The sequence below is a fragment of the Abramis brama genome, assembly GCF_963993115.1.
Source record: "Abramis brama genome assembly, chromosome: 16".
Lineage (NCBI taxonomy): Eukaryota > Metazoa > Chordata > Actinopteri > Cypriniformes > Leuciscidae > Abramis > Abramis brama.
This window is the reverse complement of record NC_139978.1, coordinates 5,697,165-5,718,009: the sequence shown is the minus strand read 5'-3', so window position 1 is coordinate 5,718,009 and position 20,845 is coordinate 5,697,165. Positions and strand designations below refer to the sequence as shown.

At 39.6% G+C, this 20,845-nt stretch overlaps 1 protein-coding gene across 3 annotated transcripts in view; it reads right to left on the bottom strand.

The window, feature by feature from the left end:
• Positions 1-20,845, bottom strand: part of cabin1 (calcineurin binding protein 1) — a 130,611-nt gene extending 109,766 nt beyond the window's left edge. For 2 of the 3 annotated variants that reach the window (XM_084087299.1, XM_084087301.1), the window contains exons 1-15: positions 20,798-20,845; positions 19,655-19,699; positions 16,402-16,497; positions 15,369-15,482; positions 15,092-15,226; positions 14,309-14,489; positions 11,101-11,230; positions 10,857-11,006; positions 9,226-9,638; positions 7,811-7,982; positions 6,575-6,711; positions 6,268-6,485; positions 2,937-3,009; positions 1,116-1,300; positions 784-915 (exon numbers count right to left, since the gene is read on the bottom strand). In XM_084087299.1, the coding sequence (XP_083943425.1) occupies positions 784-915; positions 1,116-1,300; positions 2,937-3,009; positions 6,268-6,485; positions 6,575-6,711; positions 7,811-7,982; positions 9,226-9,638; positions 10,857-11,006; positions 11,101-11,230; positions 14,309-14,489; positions 15,092-15,226; positions 15,369-15,482; positions 16,402-16,497; positions 19,655-19,657 (2,139 nt within the window). In that variant the 5' untranslated portion in view covers positions 19,658-19,699; positions 20,798-20,845. Of the gene's footprint in view, positions 1-783; positions 916-1,115; positions 1,301-2,936; positions 3,010-6,267; positions 6,486-6,574; positions 6,712-7,810; positions 7,983-9,225; positions 9,639-10,856; positions 11,007-11,100; positions 11,231-14,308; positions 14,490-15,091; positions 15,227-15,368; positions 15,483-16,401; positions 16,498-19,654; positions 19,700-20,688 lie in introns of all 3 variants that reach the window. The other variant, XM_084087300.1, reaches the window with a different exon arrangement.

Below are 20,845 nucleotides of genomic sequence, written 5' to 3'. Positions count from 1 at the left end.
AGCCAGAAATAATGATACTGTGTGTTTGAAAAGACGGTTTTGTGAAGCTGTTTCAGCTGCAGCGCGAACACAGATCTAAATGTTCCAGTGTGATTTTGTCAAAGAATTAATAGACACAGACGAATCGTTTTCCTTTATAAATGAGATTGCGTGAGTGTTTGAATCGAGAGTGCAGTCTTTTACCGATTAATCGTGCAGCTCTAATACACACATTCAAAAGTCCATGCATTTATTTGATCAAAAATACAGTAAAAAAGCAATCTTGTGAAATTATTCTGTTTTGCATTCTAATATATTTTTTAATTAAATGTATTCCTGTGATCAAACTGGATTTTCAAGATCAAGAAATATTTCTTATTATCAATGTTGACATATTATAGTTACGTTAATGTTTTTGTGAAAACTGTGAGAATTTATTTCCAAGATTCTTTTATAAACAGAAAATTAAAAAATATTATTTGAAATAGAAATTGTGACATTATAAATGTCTTTACTGTCACTTTTCACCAATTTAATGGATTCTTTCAGAATAAAAGTAATGAATTGTGAAGGTTTGATTTTTGGGGGGTGGCAGGGGCTTGTATTAAATTTTAAACCCATTTTAAAGTTTTGTTTCTGATCTTTTCTTGCATGTTAATGTTACTTCTGCATATTCATTTATTTCTACTCCATTGGCTGATGAATACATATTTGAACAGCACTTGGACACTTCAAGAGTGGCTCTCCTATGACTTCTCAGAAGTGACAGTGTCTTGAAGGGGATTTGTTTAGTTTGTCCTGTACCTCCTCTAGAGAGATGGCACTGTCCATGCTGAGGTTGGGCAGGAGGATGGTGATCTTGTCCATCTCACTCGCCTGACACTTCAGCAGACCGACACACATGTCGTAACACTCCAGCGCCTCCTCCATGTCACCCTAAAACAGCACATCAACACACATGTATACAGGGCAAAAAAATACTATCACACGCATTTATAAAAGGGTGACCTGGACTTTCAGCCAGCTCTACTCGAGATAATCAAATGTCTTACTGGCATACAACACCTTTGTGAAGAACCGTATAAGTTATGTAATAGAAAAATATGTCTGCGTCTCTAATAACTGCGCTCTCTTGCCTGAAAGGCGAGGTGTCGTGCTTTAAGCCAGTGGACTCTGACGGCAAAAGAGAGCCAGTCATCTCCAAACAGATCTCTCTGAGACGAGGCCATGGTCAGGAGAAATATATCCGACTGAAAGCACGTCTCTGAATCCACGTCCCCACAATCCCTTCCGGAAGCAGACATGGTCTTCCTATGAGACACTGTAATCATACAAGCACAAGACATTTGTGTGATTACTTTTCATGGTTCAAGTGATATCTGCATGAGTTCCTGATGTCAGAGGCGGACTTAACCAATACGCGAGGTAAGCAGCCGCTTAGGGCCCGGGGAATTAGCGGGCCCCCGACAAATACCATGAAGCCTATATAAATCATATATTCTACCATCTATTTAATCATATAGTGTATGGCCTGTCTATAACCATTAATATTTTAATGTTATTATCACATCTGCTCGAATGTAAAAATCCAATTTTACATTGAGAAAATACAACAGTTGCAGGTTAGAGAAATTTTGATGCATTAATATTAAAGTGTAATCACAAATATGGTTAATTAACTGTAAATAGTTTGTTTGTGAATTTCGTTTCGTTTATTTATTTATTTTTGTGTGTGAATTCAATTGTATTTAATTTTACATTGAGAAAATAAAAGTTCCAGGTTACAGATATTTTTAACATGAGGTTTATCTACAAATGTAGAAAGAAAAAAAAACTGAATAGAAAAAAGTATATATGTGACCCTGGATCACAAAACCAGTCACATGTCGCACGGGTTCATTTGTGGCAATAGCCAACAATACATTGCATGGGTCAAAATGATCGATTTTTCTTTTTATGCCAAAAATCATTAGGATATTAAGTAAAGATCATGTTCCATGAAGATATTTTGTACATTTCCTACCGTAAATATATAAAACATTTATTTTTGTGAGTGAATGCAGCACAATCGCGAACATAAATGAACAACTTTAAAGGAGATTTTCTCAATGTTTCGATTTTTTTGCACCCTATATTTGTTCAAATAGTTGTATCTCGGCCAAATATTGTCCTAGCTTCAGCTTTCAAATGATGTATATCTCAATTTAAAAAAAATTACCCATGTGACTGGTTTTGTAGTCCAGGGTCACATATAGAAAAGGAGTGTTTTGAGTTCACAGTTTGACTGTTAGGGCCCCATACCTGGAACTGCTTAGCCTGGAAATCCAGACCTAAATCTGAAAGATTAATGGTCTGGCGTCGACTAATGAAAATCGGCCAGCTCGAGGGGCGGCACCAAGCCTGCATTTGAAAATCTCACTGCACGCAATTGGATAACACTACGACCAATCACAACAATAAACCCCAGCTACCAGCGGAGCTAACTTTATTAGACATTCTCTGATTATACTCTTACCGTATCCGGTCGGCGAAACAGCAAAAATGTCCTTCTTGCAAAGGAACGAATCGAGCGCCGTCTTCTGTTCCTGTTTTAGATAAAAAGCCAAGTCTAACCCGTTCATTGTAGCGGCCAAAGCCGTTTCAAACAACTGGTGTTCATCCATAGCCATCTTGCAATGTTTACTAATGACTTCGACGTCGCAGCGCTGTCGTCATCTCGCCTCTGGCCCGTCTATATCAGATAACCCGATGTGATTGGTGCAGCTCAGATCGAGGGGCATATTTAATGAGCATCATTACTAGACACCAGAGTAACTTGCTGAGCAAATTAAACTTGTGCTCTCGCGAGAACTCTGGATTACCAGGGTAGGAACCGCTTAGGGCCCTCAAATAACTAAGTCCGCCCCTGCCTGATGTCCAACACAAGAAAAACGTCTGACTGATTGTGATGTTCTTACTGTTCTTGCCCTTCATCATAGACTTCTGTTCCAACTGCAGCTCCAGACAGCAGAGACTCATCAGCATCATTTCCTGTTAGACAAGAGGCAGTGTAAGATGTCGATGTACTGTACATTAAACTACACAGTGGTCAGACCTATGAAAAATGTATGAAAAATTAAATCACTATGTAAACTAGAAATACTCAACCACAACTGTATATTTCTCTTTGTTTAAGAGTTATACAATAATTGGCTTGGTTACAATACATAATTGGTTATACAATAATTGGCTAGTTTGGTTGTCAAGGATGTCAATTAGTGTTGTCAAAAATAATTGATATGTATCGATACTGAAATATCTGAAACTGTTCCAAAACTCCTTTTCTGCAGCATTGATACACTGACACCAGCTGCGCTTTCTCGCTCTCTCCTCTCTCCGACAGCAGTGACACACACCCGCCTCCTCTCACTCACTCGTCTCGTAATGTTACTCATTCCCGCAGGTTTCACACCCACAGCCTCTCAAACAGCTTGCAAGAAACAAATTGACTTATTTTTCGTGGCTTACTGTGCTTAAATGGTCAGATACATAAAAATGATGTCAAAAGGCCCATCTTGCAGAGTATTCAGGTAAATACAGTCAGTTTTGGAACGTTAATAGTTGAGAGAAAACTCATGTTGTGTAACAGTATATTGGATCCATGCGTTAGCTCTTAAAGTGACAGCAGCCTAATAAACCTGCTGCCGTCTGTCATGTTAATCAAAGAAGAGAAAATCACCCGCTGATTTTGACTGAATAACTTTTGTAACTTTAATAGTAAGCATTAATCTGCATTTCATTTTTACAATAAAAAAAACACTGGATAGTCTTCACATTTAATTACTTTAATTTCTGCAGTAATTCTTACCTGAGTACTACTGTTAGACACACCTGAAAAACTTAAAACCGTTTTTATTTCACTTGTCTCTTTATTCTATTATATCTATTTGTGCCATCTTTTGCAATTTGTTTATTTGTTCTTATTTTATTACTGACTGTTTACTTGTCTTTTTAATGTAAATTTAGTTGAAATTATCTGTATTTGTGGTATACGGCAGTTTTCCCTGTGGTAAAACTTTTTTATTTTTCAAGGTATCGTATCAAAGTTGGAGATTCCAGTATCAAGACAACACTAAAAAGATTTTCTGAGTAGTGATGTGAAAGTTTAAGATCATTTCATGCAATTAAGAGCCTTCAAAAAATAATCAGGCCCATCTACTATAATTTAATTAAATATAAGCAATATGCTTTACAGTTTTTTTTTTTTTAGAGAAATACTTCTATTTAGCAAGGATGCATTAAATTGAGCAAAAGTAAAAGTAAAGACTTTTACATTATTACATAAGATTTCTATTTCAAATCAATTGTATTGAACTATTCATCAAAGAATCCTGAAAAAAAAATATCATGGTTTCCATAAAAATATGAAGCAGCACAACTATTTTCAACATTGACAATAATCATAAATGTTTATTGAACATAAAATCATCATGTAAGAATGATTTCTGAAGGATCATGTGACACTGAAGACTGGAGTAATGATGCTGAAAATTCAGCTTTGATCACAGGAATAAAAATAAAAAAATTTAACCATTATTTTAAATGATCCTGTTAGCTCAAGAAAATAATCGTTAAACTGTTTTAATTATTCAGTTTACGTTTCATTATTATTTTCTGGTCATGTATGTTCATTTACACAACAGAGTGTTTGTGACCTAGTTTTTGCCAAAAGCGCACTCATTAAGTTATCGGTCTCCTTCTGTTTTTCAGCCGCTCCACTGGGAGAGATCCAGCAGGTTCAGCTGGCATGATGAATACAGTTTTGTTGTCAGGCAGGTGCGAGCAGAATGTGTGCCGATCTTCCACTGAGGAAAAAATCCTTTGATTGAACACGTGTAGCTATTTCCCTCTATGAGCTGACGAGTAAACATGCTTCGAATAAATCATTCTTCTGTTCCTACAACAGTTTTCTTTCAGTCAGTCTACTGGAATAAAATCTTTTTTAGGGCTGGATGAAAACACACACACACAAAATCCATACAGGATTTCAATACGGTTGATTGATGAAGAATATGATGCAGGGCACCAACTCACAGTGTGATGGAGCCTATTTAATGCAGTTACAATGTCCCTAAAACTCAAGAGTTTGTCTCATATTTACATTAGGATATCGCTAAGCTATATCACACAAGTTCTGTTTTTGTCTCCTGAATAGCACAAGTGCGATACTGATTTTATACAACAGTTCAATAAATAAGAGGTTAATATTGTGTTATTTTTAGACACGATAGTGTCTGTTTTGCTAACAAAAATATGAAGACAAAGCAGAACTGTTCATCTCTGAGCAACACACAGCGGCATTTCTATTCTGAATCCACGATTTGAACGAATCGGGTGAACAAATGATTCAATGGACCATTCATAAAGAGAACCGTTTACTTCACTCCTGAATGAATCAGACGTTTGAACGAATCGAACGAATGAATTATTTACTCATTTAGACATTTACCACCACCTACAGGTAATTTTAGTAAGTATAATTTCATTAAAAAATAGTTTCATATTTCCATATTAATAAAAAAATATATATATTAAAGGTTTAGTTCACCCCAAAATTATTTATTTCTGAAGTTACTTTTTGAAATGTCTATTTGATACTTTACATAATAATGACTTTAAATTATCTTTTGGGGGTCATTTCTCAGCCAAATTTGATGTGCGATATGCAATTAATTATATTAAAAATTTGAATCGCTTGACAGCCCTAATATATATATATATATATATATATGTGTGTGTGTGTGTGTGTGTGTGTGTGTGTGTGTGTTCTTGTATATATTGTTTCGACACAAATGTGTATAATGACATGGGTATTACAACGTAGAAATGGTTTATGAGCACACATCCCTTTGTCCTCATAAACCAATTGGCTTAAAAAAAAAAAGAAAAAACTAAAAATTAAAAAACTACTAAACTAAAAAACATGGGTAGGTTTAGGGGTCGGGTAAGTGTAAGGGGATAGAAGATACAGAAGATAATGTATTTTTTATATATATAAAATACATTTTCAATTTAACACCCAGTCCAAGTTTAGTCCTACTGCAGCTTATGGAGGTCAAACTGCACACACTTGATCTACATGTTGTCTGATCTACATGCAAAATAACCACCATTATAAAATAACCACGCAAAAAAGTGACTCTCTTGTGTAAAACCCTGTGAAACAGTCAAGTGTAACCCTGACTATCTTTCCAAGTTGAACTGGCATGAAGCAGTAAATGCAGCAAATGCTCCGCCTGGTGGTCTCACCTTTATGTGCTGGTTGCTGGAGTCTCGGAGCAGTGGGTTGGGCAGCCCAGAGCTGTGTTTCCTCCAGCAGATGAAGAGATCCAGCACCACTCCAGCGAGACCCGCCGGCCACTCCTCCAGAAACATCTGCCCCACCGCCTTCAGGAACCGCATCATCAGCTCCAGGACACCGCCGTTCTGCATGTTCGCCAGCAGGAACGCATGCACATCCTTGCGCTCTGAGGAACCACGAAGAACAGAGAAAATGCAGAAACAGATGCAGAAAGAAATAAAACGATGAATCAAACGAAAACCTCAGTTTCTGTACCTGACTCCATCGAGACGATATACTCGGAGGAGTTGGACCCCGAGCCGCGGTTCAACTGGGAATCAGGTTTGACGTTACAATGAGAGTCCATGTTACTGAGACTCTCCTCATCTTCATCATCTTCAAACTTTTTCAGCCTGAAAATAAAGAAGCTTGAGTAAAAGCGACATGAAGGAAGACCTTTTGAGTATGTCTTTGCCTTGGCATTTTGGAAGGAGCTAAGCATTTTTGCATCATATTTAAAGTGCCTCTATTATGCTTTTTCAGATATGACCTTTCATGCAGTGTGTAATATAGGAATGTAAAAGGTCTGCAAATGTTAAATGGAGTTATTTTCTCCCAAGAAAAAGCTTCTGCACTGCCTGAAACGAGTCGTCAGTAATTTCAGTCTCACTTCCTGCATGAACATAATTATGTAGGTTTGTAACAAATTGGCATAATGCCAGGCTATGGTGTTCATTGGCTGCTCGTGAACAGCGTCTACTTTGACCCTCAAACACTGTAGTTGTAACTGAGACTGGAAGAGTTTGGTTCGTGTTGTTGCCCAAAAAATTGTTCTGTGCTGCAAAAAAACAAAACAAAAAACAAGGATGAGACTCGCGCTGGAATTGATACAGTAAAACTGACGCCATCGTTACGGTTCGTATCACTGTGTATCATTTGTTTAGAAAAATCCGCTGCTAAAATTCATAGGTAATGGGCGTTTGGTTTATGAAACACACTGTTAGTGTTCGACCAATCCCAACAGACTGGACCATCTGACCAATCAGAGCAGAGCAACTCTCGGAGAGGAGGGGTTTAGAGAGACTGAATCTTTTATTGAACTGTTTCAGACACTGTGAGAAAAGAGCTGATGCTGCAACGTATATATTATGAGAAAATGTAAATGTTTTTTAACCTTGGATGCATGTAAACCTATTGTAGGAGACTATAAAACAAAATCAACTGAACCTTTAAAATAGCATAATAGAGGCGTTTTAAAACAATGACACCGACAAATAATCAGAAGGTGTCTCACTTTAGCTGTATTGACACTGCAGGCAATTAAAGCACATGTATATTTGATATCTAATATACAATTATGTGGAGCACGGTTTTGGTCTAATGAGCTTTCACTGTGGGAGGATTCACTCAATGTGACAAAACAAAAATAGAAAGCACATGTCTGGCAAAATGTCTCAGAGCATTGCCTGATACGGTCACAGCAGGAACAACAATTATTAGTAAAATAAACACCTGGAAGGGAGGAATTTGAGCAGAAGCTCTTGGAAGTCAATCTTCTCTTCTTTCTTGCATTTGGTGTTGCGGACACGTGCAGAGCGTCTCTTCGCCGTCTCGATGTTGTCCTCGATCACACGTTTTCTCTTGGTGCCTTTTTTCGCTTTATCACTCAAGGCAGCGTCCAGAGCTGTGGGGTCAACATCATCAGCGTTACTTTTGAAATATATTTGTGATAGGAATCTTCACATCGTTAATCTCAGTTCTGTATCTCACATTATATACAGTCAAACCAAAATGTATTCAGACACCTTCAACATTTCTCACATTTAGAAAATGGTAATAAAATATGAGAAGAACTCCCAGTTGATATTTCACTGGTTTTGTCCGTCCTTCTGTTAGACTGTCTCACAGATGAATTATGTTGAATATAAATTTTTTTCAGCTATTAATTTTAAGTACACAGATAGATAATACCAATTTAGGTCAACCAATTACCAAGCAATGCTTCATTTTGTTCAGTCTGTGTGTAAAAAGAGCATTAGAAATTAAAGAAAAAACACTTCAGCAAAACATGCTCAGGTCAAAGTGTCTGGATCATTTTTGGTCCCACATTTTTACTGGTAGTCACTGTATGAAGAATTATTGGGTATAATATGTCTCAGTTTACTGTATTTTGCTATCCTCATTTACATAAATGAACTATAGTGTCCTGCACCCACTAGTAAAAAAATATCACAAATGATATCTGGTGTCTGAATAATTTTTGGTTTGACTGTATATACAGGGTTTGAAATGAACTTTTTCACTCACCGGCCAATTTGGCTACTAAGTTTTTAAGTTACCGGCCATTCAGAACTTCTACTAGCCCAAAAGAAAAATGAACCAGATTAACCGTCACAGCTTATACAACATATATATTATAAAATTTGGATTTCATAAATTAATTTCTCATTCAAACAAAATCCTGTCATCCAGCCATCTCCTCCCTTCCTCTTTCATCCTCATCACCAAAAAAGTGTTTTAGTACAAAGAACGTAAAAAAAAAAAAAAGTAGGATGTTGGAAAATAACAATGTCTTTTCTGTTAGCCAGATGCTTTTTAATCTTCATTATTGCTTCAATGCACATGAACAAGCGCCACGCTGTAGTGAAGTGCATGTTGCCGTAAGCCAGATATGAGCAGATTCTGTTCAATACGCTGTATTTAATATATCATGATGACTCACGAATTGAGTATTTGCACTAAATCTGGGTTTACATGAACTTTCCCAGCAAAGTGAGTAAACATAATAAGTAAAACGGCAAATTGGCTCGTGATCTGACAGCGTTACCCGCCACAGTTGCTTTTTACCCGCATTTGTTGGGTTGGCGGGTGTTAATTTCAAACCCTGACTGTATATGTTCATGTCTCATGAATGCATTCATACTAACCCGCAGAAGTAACCGTGGTGAGAGCAGCATCCTCCGCTCCATTGGCAACAGTAGTGGTGACTGTGGTTGTGCTGACCTCTATAATGCTCTGGCTCTGTGGTACTCCTGAAGGAGCGATGGGCTCGGCTTGCGATGGGACAAGCAGTTCGGAGGACAGGGGTTGACTGGAGATTGGGCTGCTGGGAACAGGAGGGGGGGCAGGGGGGGCTTGAGGTACAATGACGATCATGGGAGGCTGAGGAGGGTCTGGGGCAGCAGGGGCGGGCACTGGTGTGCTGGTGGGCATTTGCAGGAGGCACTCCGGGTCACGGTACATTGACAAATCAATTCGGCGGCCAAAGTCAGGCCGTGGGACCAGGCAAGCGTTCTGGTGTTTGTACATGGCCAAGAAACTCTCCCCCACACTCTTCCACCTATATGGATAACAATACATCACACAGAGAAATAATAATTAAGTACGTCAGCGGGCCTTTTTGACTTAAATAAAGAAAAGAATATATATTTTTAAATAAGGCATAAAACAAAACAACTGAAGAATGCATTTTGAGCTGTAACTAGTGGTGGGCGATACAAATTACTGTTCAAAAGTTTGGGGTCAGTACTTTTTTTTTTAAGAGAGTAAGCAGCACAACTGTTTTCATCATTCATTCTAGCCACTCAGCATTTTCACTGGCCACAATTTTGACATCGATATCATGGGAAAAACTGTCATATAGATATTTTTAATATTATACAGCAGCAGGAATATTAGGTTGCTGTCACTTTAAGACCTGACACACGGATCCATTATACTGTTACACATGCGTTATCTTTCTCAACTGTTTAAAACATAACTGACTTTACGAGTTTACTGAGTTTACGTGAATACTCACCAAGACTGGCATTTTGACATTATTTTGTGTGTATTTGACTGTTTAAGCGCAATAAGCAGTGAAAAAGAACTCAGTGTAGTTCTGAAAGGCAGCGTTATGTGCCACACTTTGGGTGTTCGAGCACAAAATCTGCTGTAATGATTAATATATGCGCAACTCAATACCTAAATTCAAGCCCTGTAACACCAATATTCATCTGGAGCAAATTAATCGAATGAGTGAGGGAAGGTGTGTGTGTGTAACTCGCTGTCGGAGAGATGAGAGAGAGAGAGAGAGTAGCTGGTATCGTGTGTCTGTTCTGCGGACAATGAGTATTAGAAGCGTCTCAGATATTTCAGTATCAATATGTATCAAAAAAATCTATATTTTTGACAGCACTACAATGCACATAATTTATTATTTCAGATGCCTTTATAAAAGACTACAATTGAAAAATGTATATATTACATATGCAATTCAACCCGCCAAAATTGGCTAGTAGGAGTGACTGCGTTACACGCCACTGCTGAAATACACACACATTTGGTGATTTGACGGGTGTTAATGTCAAGCCCTGAAAACATTAATATGTTCTCATAGGGAGGAACACAATGAAGAAGTCCATAGACATAAATAAATTACATAAAATGTTATTTTAATGTTTGGATAGTTTTATTGTGTATTATGATAAAAAAGTGATTCAATTAACCCATGATATTCCTTAAAAACAAACTGTAGGGTGAAGCAGCAGTCTGTGGATTAATCGTGGCATGGACTCACGTGAAGTATTTGATGGGCTGAACCAGTTGCAGGTCAGCCACCGGGTGCCGTGTGAATTTAGCCTGTCTCTGTCGTCTCAGTTCCAGCGCTTCCTCCACAATGCTGTGAGCTTCATCCTCATCTATATCCACATACTGCACTGACACATCACTGCAGCCAAAACACACACACATACAAACTCAAACAAGCTTATTCTTCCACAGGACAAATGTTGGATGCCACATAATTAGCAAAAGGTGCATACAGCTTGGAGAACATCTTCATAGAGTCTCGTCTGAGGCAGGGCTGCTCTTCAAAGATCTTCTCTTTGAGCACTCGGCCCTTACTGTAGCCTGTGTCCTTCTCCAGAGCCTTACAGATGTAGTACAAACAACCTGCGGGACAAACAGACAAGAACGTCAGCTACTGAGGCAGGAAAACAAGGTTTAGACAACATGAAACAGCATTCACAACCGTAGACTGCCTACTTGTTCAGTGGCCTTGGCTTTAGAAGTGTTTTTTCCCCATTACATAAATTAGGGTTACACAATATTGTGGGAAAAAACAACATTGCGATATTTTGTGTTACTGCAATACACACTGCCCGGCCAAACCCTAACGCCGGTTTCACACCGCAAGCGTCAGCGGCGCGTGAGCAGCGCGTATTTTTTTCGGCGTCCATGTTATTCAATGAGTGCATTCACACCGCACGCAGAGGCGGCGCGGCAGCGCGTAGCAGGAGCAGAGCAGGAGCAGCAGTGCCGCGATCGTTTCGGCGCCTGGTCTATTTTTTGCTGCGCCGCTTACGCTGAATTAAAGTGACAATACATTGATCATGGCCAAAATACACCGCAGTTTTACCCAAAAAGCGCATTGATGATATATTGTGTTTTAAACAGTCAATCAAATGACCAACATCAATTTAAAAAGAAAACAAATGTCCAAAAACAAACTTGTTGCCCGAACAATAAAAACAAAGACGAACCAAAAGTTATATAAATGAAATGATTAATAAAATAAGCTTCTTGACAAGTCTTTTCTCTTAAATGTATTTGAAAACGAAATAAAGCAATGCCAACTTACCCTGATTATAGAGTAGCCTACTCTGTCTATACACCACGCGTGACAAACGCTGCTAGTGTGAAAGCAAAACGCTCGTGTCCTGCTCCTGCTCACCATATGCACTGCTCCTGCGCTGCTTACGCTCTGCTAATGCGTGCAGTGTGAAACCGGCGTAACCCTAACCTCGCTTTTTGGATCTAAATAGGCAAATGCTTAATGGACCTATTTTAACGATTTAAGCACATGGTCTAAAGTGCACGGCAAGTTCACTTAGGGCGTGTCCGAATCCACTTTTGCTAGTTTAACGACGGGAAAAATGGTCGGTACGTCCGGCACATGGTCTAAAAGGGTTGTCTCTATTCTCTTAATGAGTAATGGGTGTGTTTTGGGTGTAACATGCAATAAACCAATCAGTGTCTCATCTCCCATTCCCTTTAAAAGCCAGTTGCGCTCGCACCATGGCAGATTCGCTATTTACATGACGGAATTTGCAAGTGGAAAAACTGAACGTGTCTCCAGAGCGCAAATGGATCTGCTCGTGTGTGTGTGTGTGTGTGAGGTTGAGGTTAAAGACCATCTACGGGACAAGACGGATTCCACCATATCTTTATGTACACAATAATAATCTTTTACATTTTAATCCTTTTATTTTTAATATTTGGCATGTTTGTGTGCTGCTGCATGTTTGGCATGTTTGTGTCCCTGTGCGTGTAATAAGCAGAGAGTGTGTGTGTGTGATAAGCAGAGTGTACGCGTGTTGTGGACCCGCCTATAGGCTCACATTACTAACGCGCTCTTTAAATAATAAAAAAAGATACTGCGCCATTGACTTTAGACCAGGTTTCAGTTGGTCAATGGCTCAGTCTATTTCTGTTCCTCAAAATAGCAACGCTCCAACAATGCGCCAGAACACACACCTCGTTTTCAGACCAGCAGCACATGAGCGCACAGATGGGCGCAAATGCATTTGCTATTTGAACTACGTGGCGCAAGACGTGAAAATGATAACTGTGTCAGGCTGAAACTAGCAAAAAACATTTAAGGCATTTAAAGGGTTAGTTCACCCAAAAATGAAAATTCTGTCAGTAATTACTCATCCTCATGTTGTCCCAACCCCGTAAGACCTTCGCTCATCTTCGGAACACAAATTAAGATATTTTTGATTAAATCTGAGAGCTGGATCACTCCTCCATAGGCTTCTAAGACACTATAACTTGCTGGCCCAGAAAATGTATTAAAGACATCGTTAATATAGTCCAAGTGACTACAGTGGCTCAATCTTAAGTTTATAAAGCGACGAGAATACTTTTTGTGCGCAAAAACAAACAAAAATAACAACTTTATTCCACTTTTCATTTCCTTCTCTCTGGGCCTCGAGTCTTTTCACGTAGTGTTTAAGCGTAGCGCGTCTGTGTTGCACGTCACCACGTATCACACACATGACCAGCATCGCCCAATAGTGAGCCTACGTGGTGACGTGCAACACAGACGCGCTACGCTTAAACACTACGTGAAAAGACTTGAAGTTTTATAAACTTAAGATTGAGCCACTGGAATCACTTTTTATTAGGGCTGTGAAATGATTAATCGTGATTAATCGCATCCAAAATAAAAGTTTGTGTTCACATAATATATGAGTGTGTACTGTGCATAATTATTTTGTATATATAAATACACACACATGCATGTATATATTTAAGAAATATTTGCTTAAATATACTGTATATATAATTTGTATTATATATAAATATAAATATTTTATGTATAAAAAAAAAATCTTAAATATATACATGCATGTGTGTGTATTTATATATACAAAATAATTATGCACAGTACACACACATATATTATGTGAACACAAACTTTTATTTTGGATGCGATTAATCGCGATTAATCGTTTCACAGCCCTACTTTTTATACTATATTAACGATGTCTTTAATACATTTTCTAGGCCAGCAAGTTATAACGTCTTTAGAAGCCTATGGAGGAGTGATCCAGCTCTCAGATTTAATCAAAAATATCTTCATTTGTGTTCCGAAGATGAACGAAATTCTTACGGGGTTGGAACAACATGAGGGTGAGTAATTACTGACAGAATTTTCATTTTTGGGTGAACTAACCCTTTAATGGTCAAAATATTATTAATAAATATTAGAATATATTCGAATATTAATATTAATAAACAAACGAACTTCGAATATGATTTTGGGGCAAAAGTCAAAGCCCTACCTGGAATATGGCCATGATGTGTAAAAAAAAGAATTAAAGCTGGTGACTGCAATAGCTGTGATTTGATTCTAGAAGATATGGGGTTCTAAAATCAAAACAGTTTTGGCAAACCTCAAAAAAGTTTGAACAATGATGATGGGAATAGCGTATGTGAATGTTGTGCAGTGGTTTCTGGACTCACAGCTGTAGTCACTGAGAGAGTAGAGGACCGTGATGAGACTGTCCAGGCAGGGCCAGTGGTCCGGGTTACAGCGTAAGCCCACCTCAAAGGCATGACGGGCCAAAGGCATGCTGACCTTCCTCAAGGCCAACCTTCCCATTTTAAACCACATATTCACATCTGTGGAGTCCAGCATGACAGCCTGCAAGACAAACAGACATGAACTGTGACTCCAAACTGCCCGTTCAGTGGATCTTTCTGCTACACTGGAGGAGTTAATACCATGTGAACATCAAATTTTCTAAGATTTCAATGTTTCTGAAATCAGTCTCTTCTGCTCACCAAAGCAACATTTATTTGACCAAAATGCAGTAATTACAGCAATGTTGTGAAATATTATTGCAAAATCTATTTGAATATATTATCAAATGTAATTTATTCCTGTGATCAAAGCTATATGTTCAGCATTATTATTACTCCAGTCTTCAGTGTCACATGATCCTTCAGAAATCATTCTAATATGCTGATGTGATGCTCGAGAAACATTTCTTAATATTATCAAAGTTGAAGACAGTTCTATTGATTCATATTTTTATGGCATTTATTTAAAATAACAATCTTTTGCAACAATTTAAAGTCTTTACTCACAATAGTCCTTGCCGAATAAAAGTAATTCTTTCAAAAACTGTAATTGTACTAACCTCAAACTTCAGAACGGCAGTGTAGTTCTAGAAAACTGCTAAATATGCATGAGGGATGAATTATGCACCCTAAACTTAAGGATTTGTTCCAATATGTATTTACTTTTACATAGAAGTCCATGGCGGTGTCGAGATCATCTCTGAGCACAGCGAGACTGGCCAGGTTTTTATAGGTGGAGTACTTCAACATCAGCCCAGGATGCTTCAGTCCTACTTTCTCATCTTCAGACGCCACGGCCTGGTGCAAGAAAAGAAGCAGTCACCAAAATTTGGTCACAAAACTGCCTTTGCAAAATATAAAAACACTGGTGTCCAAATAAAGCACAAATGAAAAGAGACTCTGGATCTCATGGTACGGTGTGATAAGGAGTCTGCTGTACCTCCTTGAGCAGTGGGGTCTTGAGGAGATCATGGTAGGCTTTGGCAGACTCGTCAATCTTGTCATGTTTCTGCAGATCCAGAGCTTTATGATACAGGGCAAACGCTTCCGCCTCCTGCAATACAAATGAGAAGGGAAATGGTTATCCTGGATTCAACTATCTTATTTTTTCTCAATCCTATAAAGCCTGCAGTTTCATATGTGATACTACATTTCTACAGTCTCTAAATGATGATCAAAACTTTGCTGAAAAACCTGTCACACACAATCTACCACATGCCTTCTGTCGTCTGAATGATAGTTTAGACTGTTTTATCAAGTAAAAGACCGTTTAGAATTATTTTACAAACGTACACCTTCAGTTCGTGGTTCATGTGTCTTTTTGCTGTGAAATCTTTACTGATTTTTATAAAGTAAATGTAGCAATTACTTTTATATTGTTAGTAATATTTTAAGATGAACACTTACTGGACTGAAGCAACTTAGGTTTACTAGATTATGTTCAAATGTGAGTCTCAAATCTCAAACTTCATTGTATTGCATTGCACTATACGTTTTAAAATACAGAGCTTTGATCATAAAACTAAGCATTTAAATATCAGCTTACTGAGACATATTATTGGCAGATATAGAGTGATGACTGATATTTATACGCGTTTTATGTCAGTAGTCTGTTATAAAGATCTCATTGATTTACAATCAAGCATCAGAATTTCATCTTCATTTTTGGCCATATAAATATCAGCATCTGCACCAAATTGCATTTTTCTCTGAATAAAATTCAGGGGAGTTTGAGCTCCATAGTCTCACTATACCAGACAATTTGAGCCATAAAAGCCTGATGTATCAATTCTGATAATCAACAACGACAAAAAAAAAACATTTTGTCTAAAGACAGTCTTTTGTTATGATGGAAACAAACTTCCATTTTGACTATTATTTCATATGTCAGGCTTTACAGGTTTAACACAGCACAAAATAGTCCAGAGAAAGTTAAGTCACTTAGAATGATCCTTTGAAAGCATCTGACTCACCTGAGCTTCCTTTGTTTGACTTGGCTTAGTGCTTCTGAATGAGTCTTCATACTCATCCGCAGCCTGAGACGCCGCATTCAGAGCAGCAATCCGGATCTGTGATCGACAGAAGACACACTGAGTGAGTGAGTGAGTGAGTGAGTCAGTGTCAGTGTCAGTGAGTGAGTGAGTGAGTGAGTGAGTGAGTGACAGTGAGTGAGTGTCAGTGAGTGAGTGAGTGTCAGTGAGTGAGTGAGTGACACTGAGTGAGTGTCAGTGAGTGATTGACAGAGAGTGATTGACACTGAGTGAGTGTCAGTGAGTGATTGACAGTGAGTGAGTGAGTGAGTGTCAGTGAGTGATTGACAGTGTGTGAGTGAGTGAGTGTCAGTGAGAGTGTCAGTGAGTGAGTCAGTGTCAGTGAGTGAGTGTCAGTGTCAGTGAGTGTCAGTAAGTGAGTGAGTGTCAGTGTCAGTGAGTGAGTGAGTGTCAGTGAGTGTCAGTGTCAGTGAGTGAGTGAGTGTCAGTGAGTGAGTGAGTGTCAGTGAGTGAGTGTCAGTGAGTGATTGACAGTGAGTGAGTGACACTGAGTGAGTGTCAGTGAGTGATTGACAGTGAGTGAGTGAGTGTCAGTGAGTGAGTGTCAGTGAGTGAGTCAGTGTCAGTGAGTGAGTGTCAGTGTCAGTGAGTGTCAGTGAGTGAGTGAGTGTCAGTGTCAGTGAGTGAGTGAGTGTCAGTGTGTGTCAGTGAGTGTCAGTGAGTGAGTGAGTGAGTGAGTGAGTGAGTGAGTGAGTGAGTGAGTGAGTGAGTGAGTGTCCGTGAGTGAGTGAGTGTCCGTGAGTGAGTGAGTGAGTGAGTGTCCGTGAGTGAGTGAGTCAGTGAGTGAGTGTCAGTGAGTGAGTGAGTGTCAGTGAGTGAGTGAGTGAGTCAGTGTCAGTGAGTTAGTGTCAGTGAGTGAGTGAGTGAGTCAGTGTCAGTGAGTGAGTGTCAGTGAGTGAGTGAGTGAGTGAGTGTCAGTGAGTGAGTGAGTGAGTGAGTGAGTGTCAGTGAGTGAGTGTCAGTGAGTGAGTGTCAGTGAGTCAGTGAGTGAGTCAGTGAGTGAGTGAGTGAGTCAGTCAGTGTCAGTGAGTGAGTGAGTGAGTCAGTGTCAGTGAGTGAGTGTCAGTGAGTGAGTGAGTGAGTCAGTGTCAGTGAGTGAGTGTCAGTGAGTGAGTGAGTGAGTGAGTGTCAGTGAGTGAGTGAGTGAGTGTCAGTGAGTGAGTGAGTGAGTGAGTCAGTGAGTGAGTGAGTGAGAGTGTCAGTGAGTGAGTGTCAGCGAGTGAGTGTCAGTGAGTGAGTGTCAGTGAGTGAGTGAGTGAGTGAGTCAGTGAGTGAGTGAGTGTCAGTGAGTGAGTGAGTGTCAGTGAGTGAGTGAGTGTCAGTGAGTGAGTGAGTGTCAGTGAGTGTCAGTGAGTGAGTGTCAGTGAGTGAGTGAGTGAGTCAGTGTCAGTGAGTGAGTGAGTGTCAGTGAGTGAGTGAGTGAGTGTCAGTGAGTGAGTGAGTGAGTGAGTGAGTGAGTCAGTGTCAGTGAGTGAGTGAGTCAGTGTCAGTGAGTGAGTGAGTGAGTCAGTGTCAGTCAGTGAGTGAGTGAGTCAGTGTCAGTCAGTGAGTGAGTGAGTCAGTGTCAGTGAGTGAGTGAGTGAGTCAGTGTCAGTGAGTGAGTGAGTGTCAGTGAGTGTCAGTGAGTGAGTGAGTGAGTGTCAGTGAGTGAGTGAGTGAGTGTCAGTGAGTGAGTGTCAGTGAGTGAGTGTCAGTGTGTGAGTGAGTGTCAGTGAGTATCAGTGAGTGTCAGTGTCAGTGAGTACCAGTGAGTGTCAGTGAGTGAGTCATTGTCAGTGAGTGTCAGTGAGTGAGTGAGTGAGTGAGTGTCAGTGCGTGAGTGAGTGTCAGTGAGTATCAGTGAGTGAGTGTCAGTGTCAGTGAGTGTCAGTGTGTGAGTGAGTGTCAGTGAGTATCGGTGAGTGAGTGTCAGTGTCAGTGAGTATCAGTGAGTGTGTCATTGTCAGTGAGTGTCAGTGAGTGAGTGAGTGAGTGAGTGAGTCAGTGTCAGTGAGTGAGTGAGTGTCAGTGAGTGAGTGAGTGAGTGTCAGTGTCAGTGAGTGAGTGAGTGTCAGTGTGAGTGAGTGAGTGAGTGAGTGAGTGTCAGTGAGTGAGTGAGTGAGTGAGTGAGTGTCGGTGAGTGAGTGAGTGAGTGAGTGAGTGAGTGAGTGAGTGTCGGTGAGTGAGTGAGTGTCGGTGAGTGAGTGAGTGTCGGTGAGTGAGTGAGTGAGTGTCAGTGAGTGAGTGAGTGAGTGTCAGTGAGTGAGTGAGTGTCAGTGAGTGAGTGAGTGTCAGTGAGTGAGTGAGTGAGTGAGTGAGTGTCAGTGAGTGAGTGAGTGAGTGTCAGTGAGTGAGTGAGTGAGTGAGTGTCAGTGAGTGAGTGTCAGTGAGTGAGTGTCTGTCAGTGAGTGAGTGAGTGTCGGTGAGTGAGTGAGTGTCGGTGAGTGTCAGTGAGTGTCGGTGAGTGTCAGTGAGTGAGTGAGTGAGTCAGTGTCAGTGAGTGAGTGAGTGTCAGTGAGTGAGTGAGTGAGTCAGTGTCAGTGAGTGAGGGAGTCAGTGTCAGTGAGTGAGTGAGTGTCAGTGAGTGTCAGTGAGTGAGTGAGTGTCAGTGAGTGAGTGAGTGAGTGTCTGTCAGTGAGTGTCAGTGAGTGAGTTTCAGTGAGTGAGTGTCAGTGAGTGAGTGAGTGTCAGTGCGTGAGTGAGTATCAGTGAGTGAGTGTCAGTGTCAGTGAGTGTCAGTGTGTGAGTGAGTGTCAGTGAGTACCAGTGAGTGTCAGTGTCAGTGAGTATCAGTGAGTGTCAGTGTGTATCAGTGAGTGAGTGTCAGTGAGTGAGTGAGTGTCAGTGAGTGAGTGAGTGAGTGTCAGTGCGTGAGTGAGTATCAGTGAGTGAGTGTCAGTGTCAGTGAGTGTCAGTGTGTGAGTGAGTGTCAGTGAGTATCAGTGAGTGTCAGTGTCAGTGAGTATCAGTGAGTGTCAGTGTCAGTGAGTATCAGTGAGTGTGTCATTGTCAGTGAGTGTCAGTGAGTGAGTGAGTGAGTGAGTGAGTGAGTCAGTGTCAGTGAGTGAGTGAGTGTCAGTGAGTGAGTTTCAGTGAGTGAGTGAGTGAGTTATTGCATGACAAAAGCAGGTCAAATGGTCATATGTGGTAGTTTAAATCAATATAATACAAGCATAAAACATATAGAGTGACTTACCATGTTTCTTATTTACTAAGGATCATTCACTCTGATCATCAGCATCTGTTGTGGTGCAACATTATAAAAAAAAAAACAATTATGAATTTAAAAGTGGATCAGGACCCCATATTATTACCCGGCTACTAAAAAATGAATTAATAAATTAGTTGCATCAGTGTTGGTTTATATAATGTCTCACTTTTTTCACAAATAAAGTAACGTAACAAATTATTATATTACACGCTACTAAATAAACAAATACTGACGTGTAATAGCATAAGTTGTAATATCATCACATCTCGACACATTTAATGATGTTCTTCTTCACTGTCCCTTGTACCCAATTCAGAAAAGGGTATGACATTTTTCAGTAAAAGCATAAGATCCAGTGTGGCATCAACAAGTACAGATGCTGATGGTGTGGAGAAAATCTGTATAACACTCGTATAAGATTGTGGATGGAATTTCAGAAAATGTGCACAGTACAAATAGCATATGATTACATTTACAGATTTTGTGTAACTGTAAGTGCACCTATTTGCAACACCTATTTGCAACATAAACAAGATTCTATTTGTTGCCATTTACACTCCATGCAAATAGTATCTACAACTCTGTAAACTCAGCATAAATACAATCTGCCTTGTCTTACACTGCATTTTCATAATTCACTTCATGCCTTTAGTACAGGGTGTTTTTAATAACGGGACAAGAAGATACGACTCTGTCCAAACGGACCAATGTTTCCATTTCCCCAGACAGTACATGCTAAACTCTCAATAACACTCAAACAAACGCACTTTGTTCTTGAGGGAGCATCTTTCCCCTGAGATTTCACTGTTATCTTGATAAACAAACGGAAGAACCTTAAGCAAATCCTTCACAAGCTTCGTAAACATGAAAAAGCCGTTGCTGTCGCATTCAATGGTTGGGTAATTGATAGCATAGCGCTGTCTCTGTTTATAAACCCCATTCAATAACAACATGCTAACAATGCTAACAGCAAAAGAACAGCTAACATTACAAGGCTACTGCATTTCTATTTAACGCACCATGTTCCTAATGCTTCAGGAATGCAGGATATTTAAGCAGTGAGTTCAGCTGTAAAGTTGTGTATTGTGTTTTGCACAGATGTTGTTTTGATGGAGCGCTTTCGCTTACCCGCTGCAAGCATGATGATCTTCTGCTCGGAGGAGAGTCACTGAAGTC